This window comes from Arachis ipaensis, chromosome B08 (assembly GCF_000816755.2).
Source record: "Arachis ipaensis cultivar K30076 chromosome B08, Araip1.1, whole genome shotgun sequence".
Classification (NCBI taxonomy): domain Eukaryota; kingdom Viridiplantae; phylum Streptophyta; class Magnoliopsida; order Fabales; family Fabaceae; genus Arachis; species Arachis ipaensis.
The window spans coordinates 26,492,120-26,506,278 of NC_029792.2; the positions used below are offsets into that span (position 1 = coordinate 26,492,120).

Consider the following 14,159-nt stretch of genomic DNA (forward strand, 5'->3'; position numbering starts at 1 on the left):
AATACGATTTCTCAAATCCAATCTTTTTATTTTAAATAAAATTTCAAATAAATTCTTAAAGTTTATAACAAAATTTCGGCGGCATCTCTCCTAAAATCCGGACTCTGCCATCCTTCTCCAGTTCCATCCAAATCATTTCCAATAAATCAAATTAGACAAATTCCAATATTTTCAAATTATCCTATCGTAATCCAGAAATAAAATTCATCAGAATAACTCAGCTCTTGACTGCATTTAAACCCTCCAAACCTCAAATTTATCACAAATATCAATATAAATTCAATTAAATTCAACCGACAAATAATCACGACATCATTTCACTTATCAAATACCAATTTAACCAGTGAGAATTTACCAAAATTCTACCTTCGTACAAAATCAAAATATGCAAAATTTCAGAGGAGCCTTCTGACTGAGCCGTCAAAGAAGAAAACGTCCGGAATCGTCTGTGTCTCCTAAAATTTCAGTTGGCCGAACTTAAGGAGTAGGGGAGTTACGTCACCGTCGACTTTCACCGAACAAAAGCAATACCAATGTGTAGAGAAGGAAGTCACAAACACTTTTACCATATTAGATTTTTTATTGAAGTTACGGATCGCAAGAAATCGAAATCGGAAGTTCGGTAGTGGTTACGGTTCTCTCTCTTTCTGTCCCTCGGTCACTCTTCTCTCTTCCTCACGGTGTATGAAATGAAAACCAAAGGAAGTGAATTGATGATGATTAATATGATATAAAATGGCTAGGTATCATGCTTATAATGATAAGTAATTAGGTGTCACAAGCTTCCTTTTTTCTTTCTTCATTTTGTTCGGTCACGTTGAGAAAAGAAATAAAGGATATGCTGATGATAATATATGATGATGATTAAGGTTATGTTTAATAAAGTGCCATTGTTTAATGTAATTCCATATTTATTTTCTTTTCCTTTCAAGGAGTGGTCCGGCTACTTCTTTTTTCTTTTCTTTTGAAATAATAATAATAATAATAATAATAATAATAATAATAAATAAATAAATATGTATGAGTTATTAAGATAAATGACATTAGTAACTTAAAAATTAAAAGATATTTGACGAAACATTAGCAATTTTAAATTCATTAGAAAATACCAATAATTAATTTTATCGGTAAAAGTCGGACTTGATAATAATATTATTAATATTATTATCTAGGCTCCATTTAGAGCAAGTAAAATAAATAAATAACATAATAATAAAATTATATTACCATTTATTTTACTTCGGGTTCGAAGTCGATTCGTCAAAATAAAACTAATTGCTTTAAAATATTATTTTAAGAAAAACTTGTATTAGTGCAAAAATTAGAGTTGTTACATCCTATCTTTCTAAAAGAAAATTTTGCCCTCAAAATTTTCTTTACCTGTAATAGGTGCGAGTAGTCGGTTCTTATCTTATTTTCTAGTCCTCAGCTGTGTTGTGTTTCCTCATCTCGTCTCAGCTTACGTATAGCAGTTAAAGAAATAAAAGAATGCAATGCACCAGAATCATAAAGTGCTGTTACGAAGTGAGTCTTGACACAATACTGACCTTGGGTTAAGGAGTCTGAGTACGAGCATCTTCAGCCGTCATTGTAAATACTCTCCCTAGCTGTTGCGATTTAGCTACTCCTTGTACCGACTTTTCTGGACAATTGTTTGCTATATGCCCCGGTTCACCACAGTTGTAACAGACCCTCATTCCAAAATAACAAGGCCTACTGGTGTGATCCCTTCCACATTGCCTACACATCAGGCCCTCTTGACTCTCTGAGGTTGCTTACTGGTGTCCTGTCTTTACCTATTTCCATTCCCAGCAGTAAAGCGCATAGGAAAGTTTTTAACTTGTTGGTTTCCTCGCATAGGTACTCCTGGTACCTTAAAATCAACCTTCCGCTGTACCGCATGCCTATGGAAATTATTAAAGTTCCTTGGCGGTAAGCTTCGATGACCCATCCTTGACGCTGTCATCTTATGTTCACAGTCTTCCATCAGCTGACTCTTATTGACAAGTTCTGCAAAATTTTGTATCTCCAGCAGGACTAATGAATGCATTAGCTCATTGTGAAGTCCTCCTTCGTACTTCAAACACTTCTATTCTTCAAAATCATCTGGGTTTTCCTGACAAATCTTAGAGAATCGACACAAATCCTCAAATTTTTGAGTATATTCTGCCACTGACATATTCCCTTGTTTCAACTGCATTAGTTCCATTTCTTTAGCATCACGAACAGATCTAGAAAAATACTTTTTGTAAAATTCCTCCTTAAAAGTATCCCAATCAATCTCTTCTACCTCCTGCCTCAACAAGCGTTACACTCTGTGTCACCAATGTTCAGCTTCTCCCTCCAGCATATAGGTCGCAAACTCCACGTGTTGTCTTTCTAGTACATGTTATGCTCACAATGACTTCTCGATACCACGAAACCAGTTGTCAGCTTCAGTTGCAACAAGCGTCCTCTTAAACTTGGGCGGATTCACCTTCAGAAAGATTGCTAGTGTCATAGGGTTATTGTGTTTTCCAGCGCCTTCATTATCATTACCGTCTCCACCATGCTCACCATTGCGTCCCCCGTTACGATCTCCATTCTTCTCCCCTAAACAGTCAATTACTTGCGTTGTCGCAGTTGTCGTTACACGCACAGCCTCAGCCATGGTGTTCATCGCAGCTATAAAAGTATCCGCACCCCTCGTCGGTTCCTTTACAGGGTTCGCACCATGTCTACTACGTCCTCGTCCCCGTGCAGCCATCAAGATCCTGTTCACACCCAACATGCAATATTAAGGTGATCAATCTTAACATTTCAGGCAAAGTGTGAATAGTCTCTAAAATGGAAACACAGCGATAGTTATGCAATCCATATCACAAGGATATCCTATATGCATGAAACATAACTCAGAGAATGCAATGAAGCATGATTCAGTCCATATCCCCAGGCTTTAATAGGAACGAACTGCTCTGATACCAAATTGTAACGACCCAATTCGCAGTACGTCATGATCATACTAGAAACTGGGTGCTACCAACTTGCTTACCCAAAACTTTAACTATTTACTATCAAGACTGTAATCAAATTAGCGCGCTATCGAATTTTTAAGAAAAATTTTACTTTATAAAAAGATTTGCGAGGGCAGTTAATTAGACATACACAAAGCCAACACTATACATAAACATAACATATAGCATAGATCATAGATACATATAAAGGTACTACCATATATATCATGAGTTAGTGTACAACCCTTCATATCTTGCTACTATATACATAATTAACGCTTCGGGCCCTGGTCCATATAAAAAGCCCCTAAGCTGGCGCCCGAAACTAGCCTAGCCAGTATTTATAGCTCCTAATCTCTCGGTGGATCTATCCAAAAGTGAGAGACTAAACCAAAATTTCTATGCTACACTGTAGGTGCCACCCAAAACATGCTACCAACTCTTACTGTCTCTGATCGATCATTGCAGCCAAAAGACAAGATCTCTATCACCTTCATATCCTTCGCTGGGTCTTCGTATGTATAGAGGTAATTTAACTAGAGTTCCTGTTTCCATCTAAAGGGGGAAGAGCAGGGGTAAGAACTGGGGAGTTCTTAGTAGGGTCAGGGTGGTTAGTTAAATCCGTTTTAATACTATACCCAGTCAGCAGCAACAACCGAATCACGCATCAAACATAATAACTAAAGAACATAAAGAGAAAACAAACACAACACATACACAATCACAGAAAATAGAATTCATAGAAGATATGCTCAAACAATCATGATGCATGTCTATCCTTAGTGCAGGTAATGAGCTCATTTGTCGGTTTCGACCCGAGCCCGACGCAATCCTACTCGCAAGTCAGATAAGGCATTTCAGGGACATAACCTCTGCAAGGTGCTACTTCTTGCAGGCGCTGATTCTCCACCTGAAGTATGTCAAACATGACCTCTGCAAGTACTTGCAGGCGCTGATTCTCCAACTGAAGCATGTGCCCCTTTCTCCTGAAAGTCATTCCATATACACGGGCATCCCCGTACAATCATTCACACATAAAGCCCAAGGCTTAACATGTTGGCATCAACACTATAACTATTTACTCTCTGTCACCCTCTTGTAACCTTTTAATCATTTCATAATCACAGGTGCCGATTTATCTTCTCTTTTTCTTTTAAAACCAAAATCAATCCCCCTTTCATCCTTAAAAGTTAAAACTAATTCTTTAACTTTTTCCAATTTATTACAAAATGAAATCAATCAATAAAAATTTAATTACTTTTAAGATTCACTAAAACTTCTCCAAATAAAATCTTTGAGTCAAGTTCAAAACATAAGTCCATTTCATTTTGAAATCAAACTTAAACATAATACTTTTCTTAAATAATTTAAAATCGTAAAATAATTCTTTTCTAAATAAATCGAGCTCAGAATATATACTTTTCTTAAATGAATATAATCCACATATAACTATTTTCTGAATAAATCGAAAATCAAATAATACGATTTCTTAAATCCAATCTTTTTATTTTAAATAAAATTTCAAATAAATTCTTAAAGTTTATAACAAAATTTCGGCGGTATCTCTCCTAAAACTCGGACTCTGTCATCCTTCTCCAATTCTATCCAAATCATTTCCAACAAATCAAATCAGACAAATTCCAACATTTTCAAATTATCCTATCGTAACCCAGAAATAAAATTCATCAGAATAACTCAGCTCCTGGCTGCATTTAAACCCTCCGAACCTCAAACTTATCACAAATATCAATATAAATTCAATCAAATTCAACCGACAAATAATCACGACATCAATTCACTTATCAAATTCTAATTTAACCGGTGAGAATTTACCAAAATCTTACCTTCGTACGAAATCAAAATATGCAAAATTTCGAAGGAGCCTTTTGATCGAGCCGTCAAAGAAGAAAACGTCTGGAATCTTCTGTGCCTCCTAGAACTCCAGTTGACCGAACTCAAAGTGTAGAGGAGTTATGTCACCGTTGACTTTCATCAGACAAAAGCAATACCAATGTGTAGAGGAGGAAGACACAAATACTTTTTTCGGATTAAATTTTTTATTGGGGTTATGAATTGCAAGAAATCAAAGTCAGAAATTTGATAGAGGTTACGGTTCTCTCGCTTTCTCTCCCTCGGTCACCCTTCTCTCTTCCTCACGGTGCATGAAATGAAAACCAGAAAAATGAATTGATGATGATTAATATGATATAAAATGGCTAGGTGTCATGTTTATAATGATAAATAATTAGATATCACAAGTTTTCTTTTTTCTTTCTTCATTTTGTTCGGTCACGTTGAGAAAAGAAATAAAAGATATGCTGATGATAATATATGATGATGATTAAGGTTGTGTTTAATAAAGTGCCATTGTTTAATGTAATTCTATATTTCTTTTCTTTTCCTTTCAAGGAGTGGTCCGCCTACTTCAAAATCGAATTTGATAATATATAATATTATTATCTAGACTTCATTATAATTAAAGTAAGTAAAATAAATAAATAACATAATAATAAAATTATATTACCATTTATTTTATTTTGGGGTTTAAAGTTGACTCGTCAAAATAAAACTAATCGCTTTAAAATATTATTTTAAGAAAAACTTGCATTAATGCAAAAATTAGAGTTGTTACACAGTGCGGTGTTTGCAAGCTCCGGGAATGACAGGTCACAGGAGAGACACACGAGCTACGGAGAAGGATAAAATTAGATCGGGGTCAGATAGGGTTTAATTTTCTATTTGTTTGTTTGGATTGGATGTGATTAAAATTTAAATTTAAATATAAATTTAAATAATAAGCTCAAAAATAAAATAAATTTAAATTAAAACAATAAAATGAAAAGATTATAAAGTTATCTTTTACACTCTACTCAATTAGGAGTGGGTACAGTTGGCTAGCCAAAAGAAAGTTTGACTAGAATGAGCATGATAATTGGTTGTGGGTATGGCGACTGCATATTCCTGAGAAGTACAAGTTCTTGATTTGACTCAATCTTCGTAATGTTATTCCTGCGGCAGAGTTTCGTTTAGGTCGTGGCTTAGCTTTATCTAGCACCTGTCATCGGTGTCAGAATGGTTCTGAATCCATTTTTCATTGTCTTCGGGAGTGTCCTAGTGCCAAGGAGGTCTAGAACCTTTTAAGCATGTATTCAGATAACTCAAATTTACGTGATTGGCTATACAGAGGTGCAAGGGGTGGAGATGTTTTTCTTTTCTTTTCGACCATTTGGTGGATTTGGAGAAGCAGGAATCACGACTTATTTAGTATAGATGATTCTTGGAGTGCTAGTAAAGTGGTGAGTTTGATTCGTAGTTCAGTAAGGGAGTTTCACACTATTTTTGCTATGCATCAATCTTTGTCTCCTCCTTCGCTTTGTTTGCATTGGGTTCCACCTCCAGTTCATTTTGTTAAATTGAATTGTGATGCTAGTTGTTTTGCTCCTTTTGGCTATGCTGGTTTTGGTTGTATCATTCGCAATCCTGATAGATGTTGGTTGAAAGGTTGCACTGGAAAAGTCGAAGTGTGCAATATTCTTTTTGCTGAATTGTATGTAATTTGGAGAGGTTTACTTCTTGCTTGGGAGAATGGATTTCGTGAGGTTATTTGTGAAACAGACTGTTTAGAAGCTCTTTTCTTGGTAAACCAAAGAATGCTTGGTAAGGATATTCCGGAATGGGATTTGGCAAAATATATACAGGAGGTTATGAATTGAAATTGGAGAGTCTCTATTCTTTTAATTCAGAGGAATGCAAATAGTGTTGCAAATTGTATGGCTAAAGCAGCTGCTTCTGGCGCGGACATTCACTCGAATTGGAGCCAACCATAGAATAAGTTTCAACATCTAATAGATTTAGATATGAACTTAACTAATTAATTTGGTTTTGTCTCTTTTTTTTTCTTTCTTTTCTATTTAGTAAAAAAAAAATCAAAATTTTGATGTTCTTCTTTTATTTTTCTTCTTGATTACGGAGTACTAGAATTTCATATATAAACATTTTCTCTCTTTTATAACTAAAGAGTACTAAAACTCCATATTACTCTAGAGTACCAAGTCACGTCTCAAGAAAAAATTTTTTAAGTTAGTTTATACTTANAAAAAAATTTTTAGATCAATAATAATTAGTGAATCAATTTTACTTACAATCAATTGTTATATTAATTTTTAAATATATTAATTATTCATGTCAAATTCAACCGTAAAATATTAAATTCATTTGAGATGTTAAAGATAAAATTAAAATTTGACTCCAATATTCAAATTCCAAATAATATTTTATTCTAATCTTATATTTCAATTATGTTATAAATAACTAATAATCCTCAATGTTGTTCACTTCTTAAATATACAACCCATCCCAAATCTAGGAGGAGATTTTGCATTATAAAATTATTTTCTCACGTATACATTAAAAATTTTTTCCAATTCAATTGCATTTTTGTTGTACAATATTATAAGTTTGCACACAAATGATGGTATCTAGCCTTCAAAAATAGTGAAGTTCAATTCAATGAGATGCAGGTTCATTTGAAAGTAGAGCAATAAGAAAAGTAAGACTAAAGTAAGACTATTACATAAAAATTCCTTTAGCCAAATTAAATAAATCCGAAGTTATCTTCAAGACAATTTTTTTATCTATATTGTAGCACAAGAATAATCTCTGCGTAGGATTTCTATTGTGTTTAGGCTACTTCTCTCAATTCACAGGTTCAATATTTCTTTAATTTATTTTCTACCTTTATTGATTCTATTACTTTAATTATTATTTATCTTTTCAATTTGGCTTATGAACTTCATGTTAGAGTTGATTTCTTTGTTTAATATAAATTGAGGTATTTCAGATTTTTTTTTGTGACTTAAAAGAAAAAATAAACAAAAACTAAGAAAAAAAAAACAAGAAACTGCTTAAGAAAGGCAGTCCCGCTGAATACTACTCTCAAACTCCTTTCAAGGCGATGGAAGCTCCACTTGGGGAGAAATAGTCCTCATGTATTTGCCATGATGTTTGCTACTGTATTTGCATCTCTCAAGATCAACCGAAGATCAGCACGCCATTTCTAAGACATGATATCTCAGATTTTTAACACCAAAGGATCAATAAATCCAAAGCAATCTTGTAAATTATTGACAATAGTAAAAGCCTTCACACAGTCTATCTCACATATAATGTCTCTTTGTCCCGAGTCCCATGCTAAAAGAAAGCCTCTCCAAATAGCAAACAACTTTCCTTGCAAAATGCTACGACTCTCAATTGTTACCAGACAGCCTCGTTGCCACCTTCCCTTCCAATCTCTACTAACACAAGCAAAACCAACTCGAGCACCACTGACAGGATAGCTAGCATCACAATTAATCTTAAAAGTACTCACTGAGGGGAATCCAAGAGCCACTAATGGTTGAGGGGATAGATAGTCGTTGCAACTCAAAAATATTTGGGAACTCCTTTTCTAAGGACAAAGCCATACCAATCACCTTGTCTGTGGTCCAATGCTCGTGAGGATGAAAGATCTCGTTATTTCTCGAACACCAAATCCACCAGAGACCAGAAAAGAATCTAAAGGTGCGCTGTTTGCTATTATGTAAGAACCAACTCATCAAATCCACTGGTTGATCGGAGATCCCTAAAGCTTGCCAAACAAGTTGAGCTTTTGGACAATCCCGAATACAATGTAAAACCGATTCCTGACCTGAGAAAAATCGTGGACAGCTATCCATGTGCGAAATGCCCCTCCTAAAACGAAATGCAGCAGCAGGAAGAGCCTCCCAAAGACATAGCCAGGCCAAAAATTTGTGTTTTTCCGGAACATGTTGACGCCAAAGCCAAAGCCAATTACCCCTATCCTCCCAACTAAACATCTTCTTACTGAGCCACAAATAACCACTGTGAGCATCATAAACCTTTGAGGCCGCACCAGTCCAACACCAACCGACCTCTGAACCAGCTTGAACATCTAGGTTGTAAGAGTTAATGTTGCTCTGCAGAGACTGATTCAGAGGAGAATATATATTCTCAAGGTTCCACTGTCCAGATGACCAAAGGTCCAAGATCCTGAGATCCGAGTCAGAAATGTGGACATAATCCATCTCCTGACACAGTCGCCCCTCTCTTCTCCGTTTAGAAAACCAAAAGTTCTGTTCCAAATCCCCAATGCACCAACTAAAACCTTCCTTCAGGATATCCCAAGCTCGACATATACTCTTCCAAACATAAGATCTCCTTCCTCGAGACCGACTAAAACAATCATCCTTAAAAGAATGGTATTTCTCCGTCAATAGTTGAACCCATAGCTTGTCGGGATGGTGAAAAAATTGCCAAACTAGTTTTCCAAGAAGAGCAATATTGGCACAAAAAGGATCTCCAGACCTCCAAATTTCTTAGGAGTAACCAACACTTTCCAGTTAACTAGATTCAGACCTCTACCATCAGCTTGACCCTTCCATAGAAAGTTTCGCATTATGGATTCTATCTTATTAGTTACCCCTTTAGGGAAGAGAGATACTTGCATGCGATAAGTAGGAATCGCAGTCACTACCGAGTTGAGCAAACAGAGTTTGCCTGTCTTATTAAGTAATCTCCCTTTCCAGCTCGCTAACCTTCCCCGAATCTTGTCCAAAACATTGTTGAAAGTTGCGTATGTCACCGAGAGTGATTAAGGTTCACCCCTAAATACTTGCCCTGGACGAATCTGATGGAGGAGACTCCAGTGAAAATCTCTTTTCTTGTGGCTGAAACATTCTTGGAGTATAGCGCTTTAGAAACACACAATCTATCTTAAATAAAATTTTCTCACACATACATTTAAAATTTTTTCAAATTCAATTGCATTTTCGTCATACAATATTATAAATTTTCAAATAAATGATTGTATCTAGCCTTCAAAAATTGGGAACTTCAATTCCATTACATGCAGGTCCATTAGAAAGTAGAACAATAAGAAAAATAAGACTAAAGTAAGACTATTACGTAATAATTCCTTCGGCCAAATTAAAAAAATCCGAAGTTATCTTCAAGACAATTCTTCTTTATCTATGTTGCAGCACAAGAATAATCTCTACAGATAGTCACACACCTCAGGCAGTGTATGTGTTCCTACCAACTGAGTCTTTGAATTTGTTTGTCTATATTAGGTGTGATTGAAATTTAAATTCAAATATAAATTTAAATAATTAAATATAAATATAGACTTGTGCAACACACAGAATTTAAATGCATGTTTAAATTAAAAAAATAATAATGCCAGTTTTATTTTTAATAATGATATTTTTTTAAAGATATATTTTTTATTATATAAAAGAATTTTATATCTGGAGTACATTATGTTCTCTTGGAGTACATTATGTCAAGACAAATGAATAATTTAATATTAATTCAAAAATAAAATTAATTTAAATTAAAACAATAAAATGAAAAGATTGTACTAAACAAAACTTTGATGCTTCTTTCTTTTTCTTCATGATCCAGAGTACTAAAACTAAACTCCATGTATATACGTTTTATCTTTCTTATAATTAAAGAGTACTAAAATTTCATGTTCTTTAGAGTATCAAATCACGTGTTAAGAAAGAGTTTTTGAAGTTAGTTTATACTTATTAAAATTAAAAAAATTATTATAACTTCGAATATTAATTAATATTTAAATTTAATTCTTACATTAATGTTTAAAATTTAATCATAAAATATTAAACTCATTTAAAATATTAAAGATTAAATTAGAATTTAACATTTTTTCAGTTCAATTACATTTTTGTCGTACAATATTATAAGTTTGCAAACAAATGATTGTATCTAGTCTTCAAAAACTGTGAACTTCAATTCCTTACATTTACGTATAGGTTCATTAGAAAGTAGAGCAATAAGTGAAATAAGACTACTACATAATAATTCCTTTAGCCAAATCAAATAAATCTAAAATGGTCTTCAAGACAATTCTTCTTTAACTACATTGCAGTATAAAAATAATCTCTCCGGATCATCACACCTCAAGCAGTGTATGTATTCCCACCAGCTGGACCTCCAAGTTTGTTTGTCTAGATTAAGTGTGATTGAAATTTAAATTTAAATAATTAAATATAAATATTTAATTTAAAAACTTTACTAAATCAATTTTCCTTGCAATCAAACTTTATGTTAACTTTTAAATATATTAATTATTCAGGTCAAATTCAACCGAAAAACATTGAACTCATTTAAAACATTAAATGGTAAATTAGAATTTGACTTACGTTAAAATCCCAAATAATACTTTATCCCAATCTTATATTTCAATTATGTTATAAATAACCAATAATCTTAAATAGTTTTTCACTTCTCAAATACACAAACCATTCGGAGAGATTTAACATTATAAAATTATTTTCTCCCATATATATTGAAATTTTTTTCCAGTTAAATTGCATTTTTGTCAGACAATATTATTAAGTTTGCAAACAAATGATTATATCTAACCTTCAAAAATTGTGAACTTCAATTCCATGACATGCAGGTTCATTAGAAAGTAGAGCAATAAGTGAAGTAAGACTAAAAGTAAGAATACTATATAATAATTCCTTCAACCAAATTAAATAAACCCAAAGTTGTCTCCAGGACAATTCTTCTTTATCTACATTGTAGCACAAGAATAATCTCTGCAGATCATCACACCTCAGGTAGTGTATGTGTTCCCACCAACTGGGCCTCCAAAATCCCTATTTGGAACGTCTCTAGGCTGGTAGTCCCTGTTGGGAGCATTGTTCGACCATCCTGCGTTTGGTGGAACTCCGCCCATGTTCTGATTTGGTGGAACTCCGCCCATGTTCTGGTTTGGAGGCACTCCTCCTCCCATGTTGCCGCCATAGTTATTCTGTGGCACACCTCCCATTTGACCATAGCCACTGTTTGGAGGAGCAGCCCCCGTGTTAGGAGGTGGGTTGCGGGGAGGATAGGCACCTGGTGCATTCTGAGGATGGTATCCGCCAGCATTTTGAGGTGCATATCCACCTGCATTTTGAGGAGAATATCCACCTGGGCCGCCAGGAGGAGCATATCCACCTTGGTTGTTGGGAGTATATCCACCTGGGCCGCCAGGAGGAGTGTATCCACCTGGGCCGCCAGGAGGAGTGTATCCACCTGGGCCGCCAGGAGGTGCATATCCGCCTTGGTTGTTGGGAGGGTATGCACCTGGGTTATTGGGTGGTGCACCACTCATGTTAGGACCAGGACCAGCACCAGCACCAGGATTTGGCACGGGAGGCCTACCCTGCATGTCTCGGTTCACCACATTTTCCCTCCTCCTATCAAAGTTTCTTGACCTGTCAGCATTCCGAGGCCTGTCATTGCGCCTGTTCCTTTCATTTGCTCTGGCATTGTTTCTAACCCACTCCTCGTGATACTTGGGATCATATGGTACAGCTTGTCCATTGATGAAGGGTTCACCTGGTGAAGGAACCAAAAAATCCATAATGCATTAGCCAATAGCCAATAGCCAATAGCCAACTCCATAAAAATTAGGCATCATGACATACCATGTTAAAAAGCCTAAGAATTGTTTATCACGATTTTCCAGTTGGGGGAGTACATGAATTAAGAGAAAGAAACATAACACGTGCACACGAGTGTATACACAAACAAACATGAGCAAGGTGACAAAACAAGGGACTTTACCTCCGTAATCTTTTTCCTTGACATTCAAATACGAGTCAGGAAGTACCCAACGAACTCTAGGCAACTCTGCAATTTCAACCAAAAAACAAAAATCAAAACTTATTAGCAAAGACAACATAAATAGAAACCAGAAAAAGAGAGTTGGGAAGCATATTTATTAACCTTTGATTTTGTATGAAAGTTCTTCGGATACAAGTGCCCCAAAAGCAAAGTAGTGCCTAGTTGAAACCGAATATATCTTCATCCTTGCTTCTTCTTCACTGCACCCCAAAAAAATAAAAAATAAAAAAAATACCAAATGATCAGAGCTAAGACCGCAAAAACATTTTATACAACCATTACAATAATAATCATAAGAATCCTCATCTCAAATAGCAGCAGACACACAGTTCCAAATTTTAACAGAACACAAATAGCGATCTAGCACTGCCCTTCTTCAGAGCTCAATAAAAAAAAAGTCCAATTATGAGTTCATTTATTTAGTGTTCTACTTTTTTTATGAACTACTAATATCAGGATACGAGCACATTCCCTAACTTCCTTGAAATAATTGTTCTTCAACCCTAAGAACAAATAGCTAGTTTTTGTTGCAGCCTTTCAATGTATTAAAAGTAAAAAAAATATATTTTTTTCATTTTACATATCTCTTAATTACAGAAGGTAAACAACAGTAATTGAATAACAGCATATCGAATTACATAGAAGAACACTGCAAAAAGTTAGAACCACAAAAAAATGAAACCTAACTAAGACTTAGGTTTCTGATGATCACCTTCCAATGACTTGAGCTAGGGTTTTGATATAAGAATCAATGATCTCATCTCGGGTTGGGTCTCCTTCAGGCTTCTCCATGACGACGAGCCAGTGCTCGAAGTCGCAACCGTCGAGGAGGATAGTTTCCTTCGGTGGACGGTTGGACCAGTTGGGGTTAGGGTCGTTAAGCGAGGAGGTGGAGGCGCGGGTGGAGAAGAGGGAGGAAGAGGAACGAGGAGGATGGAGGAGGCTGCGGAGGGTGGGGTAGGCGACGGAGGCAAGAGGGCGGAGGCGGCGGAGGAAGGAACCAGCAGCGAGGGGGGTGGAGGTAGAGGAAGAGAGTGACCGAGAGATGAAAGGGGTTAGGGTTAGGGATTTGGGGATGATTCGAGAGAAGATCTGAGTCGCCATCGTTTCGAGGAAGAAGAAGAAGAAAAAGTTTCGGAGCTCAGAGTTGAGAGTGAGTCTGGAAAAGGGGTTTAGGGTTTTGTTGATATAAGCTGAGGAGTGAGGGGGATTGGGTTTTCTGTTGTTCCGGAATAGTCCTTTTGTGTCTTTTAACAAAATTGCATGTGAAATATAAAATATCTACATGCTAACCTTTTGCGGAATATATGGTATTTTCCAACATTTTTCTTTTTCATTTTTGTGTATTAAATATCATTATCTTTTCTTGTATGAGAGAGACTTTTTTGGGTTTTTTTTAAATAAATAATATAATTATTTTATTCACTAAAATATATAATTTGTAACCTATTTACCAATTTATATAAT

General features: G+C 35.3%; 1 protein-coding gene across 1 annotated transcript; it reads right to left on the minus strand.

Annotated features, from left to right (window-relative positions):
* On the minus strand, window positions 11,412-13,688 carry LOC107613300 (multiple organellar RNA editing factor 8, chloroplastic/mitochondrial; the record flags this gene model as incomplete). The annotated part of the gene is given in 4 exon segments (XM_016315245.2): window positions 11,412-12,404; window positions 12,633-12,698; window positions 12,795-12,892; window positions 13,405-13,688. Coding segments are annotated over 4 exon segments (1,218 nt in total), but the record flags the coding sequence as incomplete, so codon positions are not given.